At 38.7% G+C, this 19,403-nt stretch overlaps 1 protein-coding gene across 5 annotated transcripts in view; it reads left to right on the forward strand.

The window, feature by feature from the left end:
- Positions 1-19,403, forward strand: part of Abi2 (abl interactor 2) — a 75,266-nt gene that overhangs the window by 14,623 nt on the left and 41,240 nt on the right. For all 5 annotated transcript variants that reach the window (XM_027397023.2, XM_027397025.2, XM_027397022.2 and 2 more), the window contains exons 2-3: positions 9,905-10,072; positions 16,686-16,862. In XM_027397023.2, the coding sequence (XP_027252824.1) occupies positions 9,905-10,072; positions 16,686-16,862 (345 nt within the window). The remainder of the gene's footprint in view (positions 1-9,904; positions 10,073-16,685; positions 16,863-19,403) is intronic.

Consider the following 19,403-nt stretch of genomic DNA (forward strand, 5'->3'; position numbering starts at 1 on the left):
CTCTCTCTGTGTGTGTGTGTGTGTATTTATATTTATATTTCAGATTGGCCTCAAACTTGATATCCTTCTGCCTCTGTTTCCCCAGTGCTCAGTGTGTACCAGTATGCCAAACAAAATGAATTCTTTTTAATATTTGAGAATAAACTGTTTTAACACTTAGACATTAACAGAGCAGTGCCTTTCCCATCTCTTGTTATAACCTAGAAGCAGAAGAAGAAACCTAACAAAGCATAGGTTGGAGGAAAGATGAATTTATATCCCTGCATAATTCATTTTATTACATTTGCTATTGTAAGTACTATAATCTGTGAAGAAAAAAATCCTTGTTTATATTCCTCTCGCCTTTTTTTAATGTTCTTATTTTTTGAAAGTTTCATACATTTTAATTATTTTCTTTCTCCTCCCCCACTCCTCCCAGGTGCTCCCTCACCTTCCTACCCACACAACTTCACATTCTCTGTGTTTTTTTTTTTAAAAAAAAAAAACACAAAAAGAAGAAACAAACAAACAAAAACCCCCAGCAATAACATGGAGACTGGTTAGTGTTAGCCAATAATTTCTGAGCATGGTGAAAGAAAACTTGATTTTCTCTCTCTCTCCAGCTGCTGTCCTTCTTGGCTAGGGATGGGAATTTGTGCCCACTTCCCCTTCTTTATGTGTTGGGATTTTGTGCAGGTCTTGTGCATGTCTGTTGTCACAGTATTGCCCACCACTTCTAGCTTTTACTGTCTTTCTGCCTCCTCTTCTCCATTGAGCCCTGAGGGGAGGGATGTGATTAAAAACATCCCATTTACACCTGAGTGTTCCAAAGTCTATTGCTTTCTGCACATCATCCACTTGTGGGGAGGTGTTGGGTCTCTGTTAATGACCATCTACTGCAAGAAGGAGCTTCTATGAGGTTTTAGTGATGCATGGATCTGTGGGTATAGCAACATGTTATTAGGAGTTGTTTCATTGCTATGCTGAATAATAGATTAGTAGGCTTTTCCATAGGTATTTAGTCTTAGTTTCTTGGCTTTATAACGGTGTCAGGTATGGGTTCCGGGAGTGCACCTTAAGTCCAGTTTAAAAAACAGAGAGAGACACTATGGTTGTTCTAACATGTGCCACTCTAGCACCATCCAGCACATCATTCAGGCAGGTTGCTATTATAGCTCTCAGGGTTTGTAGCTGAGTGAGACTGATAATTACTACATTTCTCTCTAGTCTTCTAGTGGCATGTATGGCACCTTCCAGCAGCATGATCGATCACTAGACAATAGGGGTGAAGCTTCCTTCCCTTGAGTACCAGCTTGATTTTTTTCACGTTCTATAAGTACGTAGCGTCTTCAGCAATAGGGTCTTACTGTTAGGTTATGGAAGGGGACCAATAACATTGGCCAATAGCCTGTAATGTTTTTTGGGGGGCATTTAGGACTCTTTTGACCAACAACTCAAAAAACAACAGTAACAACAACAACAACAACAACAACAAAACTCAACCATTCCTAGTAGTGGAGAGTTTTATTTGGTAGCATATGATATCTAATTAGGGTATTATCACCCCATTATATGATATGCTTAAACTGTGTGCATGCGTGCGTGTATAAAATATATGTAAGATTCTAGACTAATAGGCTTCAATATAGCTTTTAAAAACGGCCTTCAGGGCCAGGCAGTGGTGGTGCAAGTCTGTAATCCCACCATCCTGAGGCAGAGGCAGGGGTAATCTCTTGTGAGTTTGAGGCCAGCTTGGTCTACAAAGTGAGTTACAGGACAGCCAGAGCTACATAGAGAAACCCTGTCTCAAAAAAACAAAAAACCTAACCAAACCAAAACAACAACAGCAAATATATGTACACACATTAAAAAATACAAAAGACTTTTAGTGTTAATTATTCTCCCCCATATTCTGTTATCTGCCCTACCATCTTAGCCCCTACCCCCATTGAATCCTCCTGTTCTAACTTTCCCTTTATTTCTATATGATGCTATACTCTTATTTTTCCTTCCCTGGAGCTCCCATCTTTCATCCTGGTCCTTTATTAGCTTCCTAGCTTCTGGATATTCTCAGTGAAGTATACGTATCCAAGCTTAAACGCTAATAGACAGCACACAGTGCTTGTCTTTCTGGTTCTTGGTTACCTATTTCTAGCTCCATACACTTACCTGTACATTTCATATTTCTTTAACATATTTCTTACACAATAATCCGTTTTGTAATGGCCATTCTGATTAAGGTAAGATGAAATCACAAAGTTGTTTTAATTTGCATTTTTCTGATGGCTAAGAATATTGAACATTTAAAAAGTGTTTCTCAGCCCTCAGGAATAGTGTATCAGGTCTTATGTTTAAGGTCCTTAATCCATTTGGAGTTGAATTTTGTGCAGAGTGTAGATAGGAATCTATTTTAATTCTTCCACACGCAATTGTCCAGTTTGGCTAGCACCATTTGATGATGTTGTCTCTTCTCTAGTGTGTATGGTTTCTTTGTAAAACAAAACAAAACAAAACAAGAAACAGGTGAAGATAGGTATGTAGTTTTTGTTCCGCTCTTCAGTTCTGTTCATTTGAGTAATACGTCTTGTTTTCATGGCAAAGTCATACTATTTTTATTACTATAGCCTTGTAGTGTAACTTAAAATCCGTAATGGCGATGAGCAGGTCTTTTATTATTAAATTTTTAGTTATCCTGGGTTTTTTGTTTCCATATGAACTTTAAGATTTTTTTTTTTTTTAGTTTTTGTTAAACAGTTGTGTTGAGACATTGGTGCAGATTGCATTGAATCTGTAGATTGCTTTTGGAAGAATGGCTTTTTTCACAATATTAATTCTACCAACCCATAAGCATGGAGCATCTTTCTATCTTCTGGTAGCTTTTTCTACTTCCTCCCTTAAATGTCCTTAAAGTTTTTATTATAAAAGTCTTTTGTTTGCTTTGTTATTCTAATTTTATTGAGATTTTTTAAAAAAGGCTATTGTAGTAATAGCATTCTCTAGAGTAGCAGAACTTGCAGAATAAATCTCTTTATATAAATACATAATACATACACACACATGTACATACATACAGTGTTTTCTAGAGTAATAGAACTTACAGAATGAGACTCTTTACATACATACATACAGGGTCTCTAGAGTAGCAGAATTTACAGAATGAATCTCTTTTCTTTCTCTCCCTCTCTCTCTCTCTCTGACTCAACAGGCCTCAGTTCAACTAATCCAGCAATGGTGGGCTATGACTGGAAAGTTCAAGAATTCAGTAATTGCTTAATCGATGAGGCTGGATGTCTCAGCTGGTCAGTAGATGTTGGAATTTAAAGAAGTAGGCTCTAATTTAAGTGGAAGAGAGCAAGCAGGCAAAGAGCAAAAGCTTCTTTCCATGTCCTTATATAAGCTTCCAGCAGAAGGTGTGGCCCAGATTAAAGGTGTGTCTTCCCACCTCAAGATCCCAATCAAATGCTGTGTCTTCTTGACTCTGGATCCAGATCAAAGGTGTATGCGTTCTACCTCAAAGATCCAGACCAGAGTAGTTTCACCCAAGCAAAAATAATCTCTCAAAGTTATGCCCTCCATTTCTGGATTATAGTTCATTCCAGTAGCCATCATATCTACTGTGAAAGGTATTCTTTCCCTAATTTCTTTCTCAATGTGTTTGTCATTTGTGTGTAAGAAAGCTATTATGAATTAACTTTGTATCCTGCTACTTAACTTTACTTGCTTGTGGAGGCCAGAAGAGAGCGTTGGCAAATCCTACCGGTGTGCGCCACCACAACCGGGGTCCACAACTGGGACTCAGGTTGGTGAAACCCACAGAATCAGCTGACCTGAACAAGGGAAAGCTCTTGGTCCCCAGACTGATAGCTGGGAAACCAGCATGGGACTGATCCAGACCCCAAGAATGTGGGTGTCAGTGAGAAGACCTTGGAAATCTATGGGACCTCTTGTAGTGGATCAGTACTTATTGGTACCATAGGAATGGACTTTAGGAGCCCATCCCACGTGGAGGGATACTCTCTGAGCCTAGACACAAGGGGGTTGGCCTAGGCCCTATCCCTAAGAATACGACAGACTTTTAAGTTCCCCTATGGAAGGCCTCACCCTCCCTGGGGAGCAGAAAGGGTATGGGATAGGTAGGGCGTTAGTTGGGGAGGCAGGGAAGGAGAGGATGGAGAGGCATCTGGGATTGACATGTAAAATAATTTTCTAATTTAAAAAAAAGGAAAAAAAGAGCCTTGGATCCCCTGGAGCTGGAGTTATAGGCACTGTGAGCTGCTCAGTGTGGGTGCTGGGAACCAAAGTTGACTTCTCTTCCAAGATCCCCAAGTGTCCTTAAGCACTGAGCCATTTCTCCAACCTTGTTTGTTTATTCATTGAAGATGTGATGAATAAGAATGAGGGGTCACTTAAAGAAACAGAGATGGCTCCAAGGCAGTTTCTTTAGCTAAAACTCCGCCTGTTTGGGTGATGACTCATGAAAGCTACATCTTTGGAGTTCTCTTTAACTCTTGCTGAGGGAAACATTTCAGGTTTTCTGGGACTCAGGTGATCAGGCTTGGTGGCAAAGTGCCTTTAGCTGCTGAGCCATCTTGCCCAGATGTCTTAGGTCTTAAGGAACACTATGCGCAGAGAATTCCCTTTGGTGTGGTAATATTTTGCACTCTGATCTTCAGGCAAGTTTTGTATGTTAGATCATAGGGAAATGTGATATTTTATGATGTAACAAAGCTTGTCTGAAGATAGTTAGACCCCTGGAAAACTCCGGTATCTGGGGTCCCAGACCACGACCATGGTCACCCCAATCACCAGGAGGATTCGAGAGCTTGTTGCAAACTGCATGAGGCTTTATTGTAATTTAACTAGCTAACCCCATGTTAGCTCGGGTCTTTCACCCACCCGCCATGGCGGATGGCTACAAAAGACAGCTCGAATGGCTGCAGAGAGAAATCTTGTAGGGCAGCGTAAGGGGAGTGTCTAGGGGTACTCAGAGGCTCATGATTGGTGTGCCTCCAGGCTTGGAGGGCTTGACCTGTGTTGATTGGTCAACTGGTTGTTATGGCCCATAAGGTCCTCCCAGGGTGGTTGCTATGCTCTGTGCGTCATTGCTGTGTGCTTGTCTGTAAAGTACACCCAGGGTCGTAAAGCATAGCGCCACCAGCTAACTTCTGATTGGTTCCTTGTCACGAGGCAGGCATCTGACTTTCTAGTGTCTAGGACAAGGTCAGACAAGCACGTGTTCAGCCGTTATGGCTGTCGAAAGGGGAGCTGGTCCCTTTAAAGATCGGTGATGATATTTATGATTTATTAAAGCTTTCCTGAGCATACAAAAAGCAAAGCCAGACACACAAGCTATGGAGATCAGGCAGTGATTATATACACCTTTAATCTCAGCAGCCATACCAGTTAGTTATAGAAACTGAGCAATGGTGGCATACACCTTTAATCCCGGGAGCCAGGGTTAAGAGGTAGACGGATCTCTGTTAGTTCAAGGCCATACTGACTACACAAAATTGATCCAGTCCTAAAAGAAACAACTCCACACAAAGGTGATCTCAGCACCTGGGATCACACGCCTTTAATCCCAGCAGTAGGGAGGTGGAGACAGGAGTGATATGGCTGGGAAGAGACAGGAATATAAGGCAGGAAGAGCATGAACTGAGAGCTTTTGCCTCTGAGGATTCATGGAAACAGGATTGCCATTTCAGCCTTGTAGAGGTAAGATCTACTGGCCTGGCTGCTTTGCTTCTCTGATCTTCAGCTTGAACCCCAATATCAGTCTTTTATTATTCATGCTACAAAGATGAGAGTGCAAAGCTAGCACAGTTAGAGGCCAGGCAGTGGTAGAACACACCTTTAATCCCAGCACTCAGGAAACAGAGGCAGGCAGATCTCTGTTAGTTCATGTAGCCACCTTGTGCTACATGAAATTGATCCAGACTAAAAGAGAAACAGGTCATACAAAGGAGATCTCAGCACTTTGGATCCCTCGCCTTTAATCCCAGCACTAGAGAGGAATGTAAGGTGGGAGGAGACAGGAGTCTGAGGAGCAATGAGTCAGGGGCAGGCTGAGTTGGTGATAGATAGCCCCTTCAATCTGAACATTAGTAGAGGTGAGAGCTCTCTAGTTGCTGGCTGCTTCTCTTCTCTGATTTTCAGCTTTAACTCCAATATCTGTCTCTGGGTTTTTATTACTAATACCAACTAAAATTTGTGCTACACTTCTGTGTATTCCTATTCTTGCTTTTTAAATACTATTTTTCCTATACCTCCAGAATCATCTACACCCCAATTTTTCTACTACATCTATGGTCCTGTTTAGCAGAAGTAAAACAGTGAGGTAAATAACAGCAAGAAACAAGTGTTAATAATACTGCAGTTGAGTATCTTCAGAAGGGTGTACAGGATTCCTGTCTGTATTTTCTATCACTCCAGTATCACATCAAATTGAGATGCAAGTTTAATTGTCCCCCTTATTAGGTATATAGGAAGTCATTTAGATGGTGTCAGCTTCTGGAGATCCAGTTTTTTGTTTTTCTTTCTCCCTTATTAGGTGGTGGAAATAGGATATGTGAGTTCCTGCTGCGCTGAGCTGGCAGCGGGCGTCTGTTCAGCTGGGAGGATCAGGGAACATCCAGCCTGTGCCTGGTTCCCCTTTCTTAGGGTTTAGCTCTCTTTATGACTGTGGAAGGAGACTGCCTTATGAGAAGGACAGGTCTTAGAAGGCTGGGTTAAACGCTTCATTCTTGTGACTGTCATTTTCTAGAGGAGAAAGCATAATTCTGTCTTAATTACCACAGAAAGAATATAATACTTTATACATTCTGATGAAAAATAATGTAATTGAACCATTACAAAGGTAGAAAAATGAGTTTGTACATTTTACCCATTAAAGAGATAGTGGGTGAGGCCTGGGCTGAGCACAGCAGTCCAGTACATGCTTAGCATGCGTGTTTGATCCCCAGCACTGCCAACAGAAACAACCACAAACTGGAGGGAAGGTGATAGAAAGGAACTAATGGTGATTCCCATGTAATATGCAAGGATGTGTCAGAGGCTTACTGTTACGGGATATGGAAATTCAGGCATGAAACATGCATATATTGTTGTGTTATGTAAGCCTGTAGTAAATTACTGTGAAGGTTGATAAGTGTTAGGAAAGTTTTTCTTGAAATTCAGGCAGGGCATAAAATGTTGGTAAAAAATACTGGTGAAGGAGAAGACAAAGGTAGGAAACCTGATTTTTCTGTAAGTGCAGATCCAGTAAGGTTGAATGAGAAGTAACTTGTACATCTTATTAGGGAAGGCTGTAAATGGTAAGTAGAGGCTGCAAATGTAAATGTTTATATTTAAGTGGGTAGCAGAAAGAGGTTTCAGCTGGTTTGGAAAGATGAAATTTTTGAACCATGTTTAAGACTTCATGTTCTGTCCTGGAAATTGGTACAGAAATATTGGCAAGAGATAGTTAGGGTAGGATGTAGCCAGTTTGCCCCCAAAGAAAACCCAGATAGAGTGGAAGATCTGGCAAGGTGGGTGATGCAGAGACTCGGGAAGTAGCCAGGATGAGAGAATAGTGATGCTACCCACAAGTGGAAGGTAGCTTTAAAGGCAGTTGATGATGAGTGACAGATATATTGAGGTGGTATAAAAGTAATATTCCATGTAAACAGAAATGTAGATTGAGAGAATTTTAAGAGATAAAATATTAAATTCAGTGCTTGGAAGTGATAGCTGAGGAAAGAGAGAACCTTTGTTTAAAGAGGCCAGTGAGATGGCTCAGTGGGTAAAAGCTCTTCCCTCCAAGTTTGATAAGCTTGGTTCCTGGGACCTACATGGTGGAAAGAGAGAACTGATGACTACTGCAAGCTGTCCTCTGACCTTCATATGTGCGCCATAGCAGTGTACCCTCCCAAAAGCCCAAATAATCTCCCTGCCTGCCTCCCTCCCTCCCTCTTCCCTCCCTTTTCTCTCCCCCACCTCTCTATGTGTTTCTGCATGTGTGTGTTTCTCTCTCTCTCTCTCTCTCTCTCTCTCTCTCTCTCTCTCTCTCTCTCTCTCTCTCTCTCTCTCTCTCTGTGTGTGTGTGTGTGTGTGTGTGTGTGTGTGTGCGCGCGCGCAGGGCCTCCATGTAGCCCTGGCTGTCCTGAAAATAGCTTTGTAGACCATGCTGGCCTTGATCTCATAGAGATCTGCCTGCTTCTGCCTCTCTAATTCTGGGACTAAAGACATGTATACCACGCCTAGCTACTTTTTAAATTTTAAAAATAATTTTTTTGTTTGTATTTTTTGTGTGTATGTATGTACTGTATGTATGTATATATGTATGTAGTGCTTTGTAGTATATATGTATATGCTTTGCATATGTGTGTTGTGTGTATGTCTTGGGTATTGTGTGTTTTGTGAATGTGTATTGGTTGGTGTATGTGTGGTGTATGCATACGTTTAAGTGCGTACTTTTCATATGTGTATTGTGTGTATGTCTGGGATGTTAATGTGTGTGGAATTTGTGTGTATGTGTGTGTTAAAAGTGTGTGTTATATGTATGTGTGTAATGCATTAATGTGAGTTTGGAGGTACCTGCACTTGTGTGTGTGTGTGTATATGGATGCTGGTGGAACATGCTGGGTATCTCCCTCTTGATTTCTACCTTACTGACTTGAGACAGGGTCTTCTCACTGAGAAATAACCTCACCTTTTTTTTTGTCTAGGCTTTGGCCAGTGAGCTCTCTTGGATTGGAAGAATATTATAAAATTGTTGCCATTGTCCAAAACAATCTACAGATTCATTGCATAAAATACCAGTGGCATCCTTCACAGAACTAGAATACTCTTAAGTTTTATAGGTAATCCAAAACAAAAGAAAAAAGTCAGCCTGTTGGTTGTTGGTTTACTCTTTGGGCCTTTGTTCTTTTTCAGGGACCTGCCACCCAGCTCCCAAGTAACTCACACATTGAGAGGCTTATTATTACTTATGAATTCCCAGTCTTAGTTTGCCCCTGGGCTCTTATCTTACTCTTTTGTAAATCTTACTTGCACTCTAATTCTGTGGCTGGCTGGATGGCTGGCCCTTGATGTCTTTTCTCTCCTTGTTCTCTTCTCCTTCTATTTATACTCTCTGCTTGCCAGCCCCGCCTATCCTTGCTATTGGCCGTTTAGCTCTTTATTAAACCATCAGGTGTTTTAGACAAAGAATCACAGCTTTACAACGTTAATCAAGTGCAGCATAAACAAAAGACACACACCTGAAAATAATATAGACTGGGGGTTTTCATCACCTATAGTATTTACTGTTTTGAAGTACAGTTCTTCTATACATAAGTTTTGTAGGGTTTTTTTTTTTTTTAAGTTATGAAGGGTGTCTTGGTTTTTATTGCTGTGAAAAGACACCGTGACCACATGCTCTTTTGTTTTGTTTTTGTTTTTGAAACAGGATTTCTCTAGGTAGCCCTGGCTATAGTAGAACTCACTCTGTAGACCATGCTGGCCTCAAACTCAGAGATTCACCTGCTTCTGTCTACCATGTGCTGGAATTAATGGTGTTCACCATCATATCATGCCCACAACAACAACATTTATTTTTATAATCAGTTATATTTTGTTCAGATATTTTATGTGTGAGAATGAAAGTAAATCAGGACTTAGGGAAATAGAATAAGTAGAATTTGTACATGAATTCGGAAGATGTGTATGTGCTGTCATTGTTCAAAGTAGCCATCAGAGCTTAGATTTTAAATAATAGCTTTAGGATTTTATTTATACCTTCACAGATATATATTTAACTTGAAAATGTTAGTGAATTCATTGAATCATTTAGTTTTGGATTTGCATGGCAATAGTTTTGATAATATTTTCGAGTAGGTTCAGTAACAAAAGGGTTCAGATGAGTAAGTTATCTTTAAATTAACTGTCACTGTTTTTTCCTCCCTAGTCATCAGATAAGCAGCGAGCCCTAGAAGAAACCAAAGCTTACACCACCCAATCCTTAGCAAGTGTTGCATATCTGATAAACACCTTGGCCAACAATGTCCTACAAATGCTGGATATCCAGGCATCCCAGTTACGGAGGATGGAATCTTCAATCAACCATATTTCACAAGTGAGACCATGTTATTTTTCTATTTGCCTTTGAGCAACACACAGCCTGTTAACTGCCTTTTTTATGCAAGTTAATGTGCATGTACTATTTGGAAAATACAAATTTAATATCGTATTGTTTTATGATTTTTTTGTGATGTTATTATCTTTGTAGTTTGATAGGAAAGTGAATTTGATAGATTTTATTAAAACTTATTTGCCATGGTAACATAATCACTCCTGAAGTGAAAATTTGTTTTTTTTTTTTTTTTTTTAAGAAAAAAAATCTTTTGAAAGGTTTTGTGTGTCTTTACTAGATAGCTTGGTGGCTAATTAAAAGTTTTCTCCTGTCAGTAGGCTTTTTAAGCCCCTTTTGGTGGCTGTCTTAGTGTTCTATTGCTGTGAAGAGATACCATGACTATGGCAACTCTTATGAAGGAAAGCATTTCATTGAGTCTGGCTTGCACTTCAGAGGTTTAGTCCATTGTTAAAATGTCAGGAAGCATGGTGGCATGCAGGCAGACATGTTGCTGGAGAATAACTGAGAATTCTATATCTAGATCCACAGGCAGCAGGCCCAGAAGCCTGAAGGCCTGACTTAAGAATTTTTTTTTTTTCTTTTTTCTTTTTGGTTTTTCAAGACAGGGTTTCTCTGTCTTGAATTCCAGGTGGCTGTCCTGGAATTAGCTCTTGTAGACCAGGCTGGCCTCGAACTCACAGAGATCTGCCTGCCTCTGCCTCCCGAATGCTGGGATTAAAGGCGTTTGCCACCAATGCCCGGCTGGCTTAAGCATTTTTAAAACCTCAAAGTCCACCCCAGTGACATTTCCTCTAACAAGGCCAAACCTACTCCAATAAGGCCACTTCTCCTGATCCTTGGCAAGTATTGACACTCCTTAATGAACAAGCATTCAAATATGAGCCTGTGGGTGTAGCATGAAAAATAAAAGACCCAGAGACTGATACTGGGGTTCAAGCTTCAAGCTGAAGATTAGAGAAGCAAAGCAGCCAGGCCAGTAGTTTTACCTCTGCAAGGCTGAAATGGCAATCCTGTCTCCACGAATTCTCAGAGGCAAAAGCTCTCAGTTCATGTCTCCTGCCTTTTATTTCTTTCTCTGCTCAGCCATATCACTCCTGTCTCCACCTCCCTACTGCTGGGATTAAAGGCGCTGAGATCACCTTTGTGTGGAGTTGTTTCTTTTAGGACTGGATCAATTTTGTGTAGTCAGTATGACCTTGAACTAACAGAGATCTGTCTACCTCTTAACCCTGGCTCCCGGGATTAAAGGTGTATGCCACCACTGCTCGGCTTCTATAGCTAGCTGGTATGGCTGCTGGGATTAATGGTGTATATAACCACTGCCTGACCTCCATAGCTTGTGTGTCTGGCTTTGCTTTTTGTACACCCAGACAAGCTTTAATAAATCATGAATAATATATCACCATATGTGGGGGCCATTCCTGTGCAAACCACAGCAGTGGTGTTGGGAATTGAATTTAAAGCCTTGAGCATGCTAAGCAACCACTTTATTACTGAGTTAAACTCCCACTTAGCCCAGGTTTTATGTTCAGGAGAATTTACCTACCAGCCATACTGTAAAACAGGAAAGTTTAGAGACTAGCATTCCATATAAAAATATCTTTAAATGAAACTTTTAAGTGTTAACATTTTCCTTATAAAAGCTGTGTTTATAAAGGAGGACACGAAAGGGAAGTATTAAGTGATGAGGAAGGCCAGAACCCAGATAAAGGACATAAGAATCATGAACGAAGACATTGAGTTTTAACTCCTCTGGTGGGTTTCTCTCTCCCTCTCTCTCTCTCTCTCTCTCTCTCTCTCTCTCTCTCTCTCTCTCTCTCTCTCTCTCTGTGTGTGTGTGTGTGTGTGTAGTCTTGTTCGACTTTCTTTGGACTGCCAGCCCCCAAATAATGACAAGGAGATTTATTAATTATGAAAGCTTGGCCTTTAGCTTTAAGCTTGTTTCCAACTAGCTCTTATAACTTAAATTAACCTGATTCTGTTAATCTGTGTTCTGTGGTATGGCTTTTTACCTCTCCTTCATTCTGTGTGTCAGACTTCCTTCATGGCTCAGAGGCATCTCCTGCTGCCCCAGTTCCTTACTGCCTGGAAGTCCCATTATTCTCTGCTGCCTAGCTATTGGGCATTTAGCTCTTTGTTAAAGCAATCAGATGCATTAGGCAAGTGAGGCAAAACCTAGACACATCTTTACACACTGTAAACAAATATCCCACAATGTGTGTGTGTGTTGGATAAGTACATAAAAATATTGTAGATAGTGCAAGTGTACAATTTAAAGCCAGCTTCATGACTTCAGTAGGACTGTTCTCACTGTATAGAAGGCCATTAAGGTGTATAGACCTTGGGTCTGCCTAATGTCACTGAAAGAAGTTTTTATTTGCAAGGTCTTTATGATAAAGTTTGAATTTATTATATAAAAAACCATATTTATGAAAGTACAGAAAGGAAATGGAAAAACAAGCCTTTTACTATTGCTCAAGCTTTTCATTGTTTTCCCTCTTCCAGTATAGTCTACTTTTTCATCATTTTTACAATATAGCTGTGATTGTAATAGGTATAAAATTTGGGATTTTACTCTGTTAGCTTTCAAACACGTATTCTCATGTTGTTAGAATCTCGATATAATTTCTCAGTGGCTGCCTGTTTTTATAGCTTTCATAATCATTCCTGTGTCCTAAGTTCATTTAAAGTAATCTTGTAGCTGGGAACAGTGGTATACACCTGTAATATGAGCGCTGGTGAGGCCAAGGCAGGAAGATTATAAATTCAGAGCTGGTCTGTGCTGCATAGGAAGACTTTTACCTTTTAAAAAATGCTGTGACAGAAAACTAATTGCAAAATGCAGTTTTAAAAACATTAAAGTGATTGGTTGATGTTGGATGTCTTCCTCAATAGTTTTCCAACCTTACTTTTTTTGAGCAGGTTCTCTAAACCTTGAGCTCACTGTCTAGACTGGCTGGTCAACAAGTCTTAGGGATTCCCTGTCTGCTCCCCAGGAGTGCGATTGCAGGAGTGCACTGACTGCCACACTTGGCTCCTGTGTGGGGCTGAGTGAGGTTCATGCTTGTAGAGCAAGCATTTCCCTAACTGAGCTGCCTCCAGTCCTACTACTTTTGCATATTACACATTGGCATTTAATAATGTGGTCTAATTAATGCTAGCTTCTAAAGCTATTCTGATGAAATAAGTGGAAAGTAGGAGAGAGATTGAGAGGTTAGTAGGTCAGAATTGGAAAATGTCAGAGTTGTTAGAAGTACCTTGAACCATTTTAATTTAGAGTTGGGCTTTTAGAGGTCAGTACCTGGAGAGGTGAAGACTGCAACTCTACGATAGATTTTGTTTATCTATCGTAGATAGTATATCTAATATACTAATAAAGTGTATATTAGTATCCTGGATGTGTTGGGGAGGTGGACTGATAAAGGAAATATGTAAGAAGTAAGAGCAGCCACAGAATTTTTAATTTGTAGAATTTGTTTCAGTAATTAAATTGTATTTGTATATGTGGACATACACAGGTAGGAAGGTGTGTGTGTGTGTAGGCCTGAGGTTACACTCATTCTTCACTTTTTAATTTTTTTCCCAGCTCTGAAATGAGAGGTGTGTACTGTGTCCTACTTTTACAGAAGTCCTAGGAATTTGTACTCGTCATCTTTTATAGAAAGCACTTTACCATTGAGCCGTCAAGCAGCTCCTAAAACTTCCCAAAGTTATGTTTAAAACAACCAGTTTAATATAGAAACTATTTGATGATCTTTAAACTAGGAGAAAACTATTATTTTGCACCAAAGATTGTACCTAAGGCCTCTTACATTCTGAGTCTGTACTCAGCACTGAATTGTCTTTTGTCCCTGACAACTTCTGTAATATAAAGAAAATGTTTTGTGTTCAGAAGGCAAATACTTAGGAAATATTCCAGAACAGCAATGGCAAACTTAAACGGGACAGATGGCAAATACTTCAGGTGTTGTGGGCCACAGCTATCTCATTGTAGTGTTTTTTTAAGACATATGTATCACTTTTAGTTTTTGTTTTTGTTTTGTTTTGTTCTGGGTATGTTGCCCAGGATGTACGTAAGTGTTTTTGACAACTTTGTAAAAATGTTAACACACTCTTAGTTTGTGGGGTATATAAAAACATATTCTGTGGGCCAGATTTGCCATGTAACTATAGTTTATAAGTGTGCCAGCTTCTGCTCCTAAAATATTTTGACATATTTGGGTGTAAATTTAAACAGTAAAAATTACCCATTAAGTTTAATTTTTAACATTTATTTGTATGAGTTCAGGTGCATATGTTAAGCTCAGAGGATAACTTGTGCAAGTTGGTACTATTCTTCCACCATGTGTTCACTTGTGAGTTGAACTCAGTAATCAGTGTTGATGACAAGAGCCCTTACCTGCTGAGTGCAGCATTTATCTAATTATTCTTCATCAATAAAAGCTTGGGAGTCAGATATCAGGGTAAGAAGCTGAATGATAGAGAAGTGGCAGAGAAGTGACCAGTGACCTTCCCTCTCTCTCTCTGTCCTCGATCCACAGGCGGCCAAGAACTTTTCTGAGACCCATCCCACTACTTCCTGTGTCCCTCTATATGTTCTCAGTCCTCCAAAACCTCTATGGCTAATTTTGGTCAGCTAGTAGCTAGCTCTGCCCTCTCATTCAAAGCAAACTTTATTGGCAGTCTTGGGAGTGTCAGAGTGCAATCACAATATCCCACAATAACTGAGTCATTTCACTGGCACCCTATTAGGATTTTAAATAGCTGATTTATGGAAGATGGGTAATTTGGAGGATATTTGTAATTTGAGTAATTAAATTGCTTAGTTTGAACATTTATGAAAACACTAAATTTAGCTAGTTAAACATCAGTAACTGTTTGCAGATATTTTCCTACACTGATGGGCAGCTAGCTGAGGTAGTTATTCAGTAATGCCTAAATTATCTGTGGCAATGAAGCAACAATATTTGAATTAAACTAAAACAATTTTTTTTTTTTTTTGGATGTTTGGAGACAGGGTTTCTCTGTGTAGCTCTGGTTGTCCTGGAACTCACTCTGTAGACCAGGCTGGCCTTGAACTCACAGAGATCTGCTTGTCTCTGCCTCCTAAGTGCTGGGATCAAAGTTGTGTGTCTTTATATATTTTATATAGTGCCTTCCTGTCACTGCTAGGGTCCGAGCATGTGCTTGGATTTGAGGGAGATGAAGGACTGGAGCTCAGGCTTAAGAGGAGCTCCTGGAGTCAGGATGATCACTTCAAAGCAAAAGGAAGCTAGTTTTGGTACTCTATGGATGATGTGTTATGTGGGGAAGCCTGCAGCGTGCAACAGCAGCTTGGCAATAGCGGAAGGATGGGAAAACTAATAAGTAACTGTGAGAGAGTAGATGTTTAAGTTATGCATAATAGTGGTGATAGTCCTTGATGTGTTTTTCATTTAACGAGATCTGTAGCAATAATACTATCAAAAGCACTGCATTGCATTAGTTTTGTTTACTAGCTGAGCATGTACTTGCCCCAGGTAATTGCTATTATTGAGACCTTTTCTTAATAAATGAGTTTATTTTCATAAAATTGGTAACTTGAGAATTTTAGGATAAAGTTATTTTTTTAACCCCTAAAATTCTTTGCAAGCATCACTATAGAAACCTGTGCTTCCAAAGATTCAGAGTCCTATTAATAGGACAAAGGTGGTGATATTGAAAACTGGGCACTTGATTAAAGGTGTGTGTCACTACTGTCCTGTAAGGGTAATTCTTAATGGAAAGAAAAAACTTGTCATGTTAAACTGGTGACTGGCAGCCTTTTTCTGTAAAGAGCTAATTATTTTCATTTTCGCAAGCTGTACATTCTCTGTTGTGATTATTTGCACTACTGTAGTTTAAAAATAGCTATAGACATATAAGCACATGAACAATATATCCTCATAAAATTATGGAAACCCAAATTTGAATTTGATATAATTTTCTTATGTCATGACATGACTCTTACGTTGATATTTTTAAACTGTTGAAAAAGATCACCATGGGTTGGGGAAATGACTCAGTACAGTGTTTGCTCCACAACCAAGTAAAGAGCCGAGTGTGATGTGCACTTGTAATCACAGTGCCGAGAGACAGAAACAGATGCCTGGGACTGGTTGGCCAGCCAGCTTAGACAAATTAGAAAGACCTATATTCAGTGGGAGACTTTCTCTGAAAAAAAAACAAAAAACAAACAAACAAAAAAAAAAACAAAACAAAACGCTAGGTGGACAGCTTATGAAAAATGAAACTCAAGGTTTACTTCTGGTCTCCACATGCACAAGGATGCACATGTACACCCCACCACAAGAACACACTACAGATATGTGAACCTGCACATGTGTACACATGCATACGTTAAGTTCTGCTTCTACCATGTGGACTATAAAAGTCAGGTGGGAGGCCAGATTAGATCTGAGTGTTTGCTTTGGCAGCCCTTGCAGTAGGTTAAAATGAATAAAGCCAGTAGTCTAGAGAGATGATGGTTTATGAGATGAATAAGAAGCAATATTAAATTTCCAGGCATTTGATATCAGAGCTAACCGTCTTTGTGTTGTCTTCTTTATATCCACAGACAGTTGATATTCATAAAGAGAAAGTTGCAAGAAGAGAAATTGGTATTTTGACTACTAATAAAAACACTTCAAGAACCCACAAGATTATTGCACCAGCCAACCTTGAGCGACCAGTTCGTTATATTCGAAAACCTATTGACTACACAATTTTAGATGACATTGGACATGGAGTAAAGGTAGGTGTAATTTTTGTCAAGTTTCCAAAAGTAGTAGTCTGTGGTGGAACCCTAGAAAATTAAAGTTTATTGAATTTCCTAAAGGACCAAATCTTGACACAGTTGTGAAGATTGCTTACTACTGTTAACTGTTGTGTCCTTAAGTTTTTCTTTAGTGTTATATTTTTAGAAGCAGTCATCTTTTAGTGCAATTTGCTTAATTTACATAGACCAAGTATAGTATAGTTCTAATCTTTTAATGATTTAATATGACAGAAAAATCATCCAGCCTATTATTAAAATATTTTTCTTATCTCAAATTTGTCAGCAGACTTTTGGCATTAGTTTTCAGAACAGCATATGTTATTAAACATGATCTTGTTTTCTTTTTTTTTTTTTCCTGAATAATTTTATCACAACCTTTTGGGTAAGAATAGTGTAGATAAAAGTTGCAAAGTATTGTTTGTTTCCAATGCTTTTAAATTTGTAACATTAAATATTTTGGCCATCTTTTAAAGATAATTGAGTATCTGTTATGCATGTGAAGTACTGTCATCAAGATTCTGGAGTATTGGGAGTGTGGTCCAGTGGTAGATCATGAGCTTTTTCACACACAAAGCCCTGCATTCTAGCACCAACACTTCAAAACACCTGCCAGCTACAGCTGGGAAAAAGCGTAGCTTCTGTAAGTTGGTGTTTCCCTGTAGAAAACCATTCGGAGCTACAGCTAAGTACATTATTTACAGTTTATATTTCAGTAGTGATTGGAAAAATACGTATGACTTCAAATAAATATACACATATATCTATCTATGAACTATATAGTTCATGCATATGATATTTTTTGTGATACAAATCTATTTATATAAAATATATTACCACCATTTTGGCCAGAAATCGGTAAATTCAAATTTAATATTTATCTATGAAAAAATAATACATAAACTATAAATTTATTTGTAAAAAATATTTTATTTCGAGTTATGGTTTTGTTGTTTTTTTAAAGACAGGGTCTTACTCTTTTAGCCCTGGCCTGCCTCATTGTGTAGGCCACGCTGACCTTGAACTCAAAGTGATCATCCTGCCTCTACCTCCAGAGTGCTGGGATTAAAGGTGTGAACTTCCATACCTGGTTTATTCAGAGTTTTGAATAAGCATTACTATCTGGAATTTGATATTTGATTTTATAGTTGATTCCTACATATAGCTTAATGACCATTTAAAACTTATTAAAATAGGATATATAACTAAATGGTTAATTTAATTCATTTTAACTTGGGAGAAGTTTGTTGAAGACGAACAGCTGCTGATAGAATGTTATAGACTGCTACCAGAATCTGGTGCCAGCCAGAAGATGCTTGTAATATAGAATATCACGTTTGTGCTTGCCTGTTTATACAATGAAGGTGATTCCTTATGTAATTCTTGTTTAATCCTTAAAATAAAATCCTTTTCTTTTAGGACTATAGCCTCTGTTGTTTGTACTTTAGTGGTCATTAATTTGAAGAACTCTTTAAAGGAGTTAAAGTGTTGAATAAAACAGTGTCTTATGTCATCAAAGAGACTCCTGTTCATGACACATTCTGCTTTAATCACTCTTTCTATGATCTACTGAGACATTATTTTGTTAATGCTGATTGCGTAACTTGTTTTTCTTTGTTTTCTTTCTTTTGTCTTCACATCCTGAAGTTCCAACTAACCTTTCAATGCTTTTTTTCCTTACCTCTTTTATTTGCTCCATTTATGCATTAAGTGGTTGCTTAGATTTAAGGTAAGAGATCCCAGGGCTGGATTTCCATTCTGTGTTCTTATGTAGAATATTACATATGGGGAGTAAAGAGTTTTCATTTGGCCTTTTAAAATGAACAAATTAGTCCTCTCTATTTAGTTTGGTCTAGCAACTTTGTTTTGTGTCTTCATGTTCCCTGAGGGTAGGTATTTTTGTCTATTTTGTTCATTGCCCTGTTCTTTGTGCCTAGAACAGTACCAAACACACATTAGGTGATTAGCATTTGCTGAATGAATGGGTGCTTTTGTGAAACTGAAATATGTTAAACTGTTGTAAAGTGTTATGAGATAAAATTAGCTGGGTCTTTATAAATGTGGAAATTTTGCTATTGATTGGAGGGCCAACTAATATGCTTTATTTAACCCTCCCCCTGTGTAATAGCTTTTTATTCTATAAATGGTGTGCTCTATTATATGGTTTGTTAACAATATGTAATTATCTTTTGACTTCTAATATAAAAAAATTGAAGCAAAAAATGCCATCATATGCTTTTTTTAAGTTGCAGTACATTTTACAAAATAGTCTTTTTAAAATGGTTGTATACAATATATTTCAATATAAACTCATGTTAAGTCTTTTTAAAAGGTGAATATTATTTGTATGCACAACATCCAAAGTTCATGATAATGTTTAAAAAATACAAATTAAGAATTAGAGAATAGGGTCTGGAAGGCGTTTCTCAGTGCTAAAGCACTTGCCTAGCATGTAGAGGGCCCTGGTTCAATCTCTAGCACTAGAAGCCAACCAACCAACCAAATAAACCATGTACACCC

The sequence above is a fragment of the Cricetulus griseus genome, chromosome 2 (genome assembly GCF_003668045.3).
Source record: "Cricetulus griseus strain 17A/GY chromosome 2, alternate assembly CriGri-PICRH-1.0, whole genome shotgun sequence".
Classification (NCBI taxonomy): domain Eukaryota; kingdom Metazoa; phylum Chordata; class Mammalia; order Rodentia; family Cricetidae; genus Cricetulus; species Cricetulus griseus.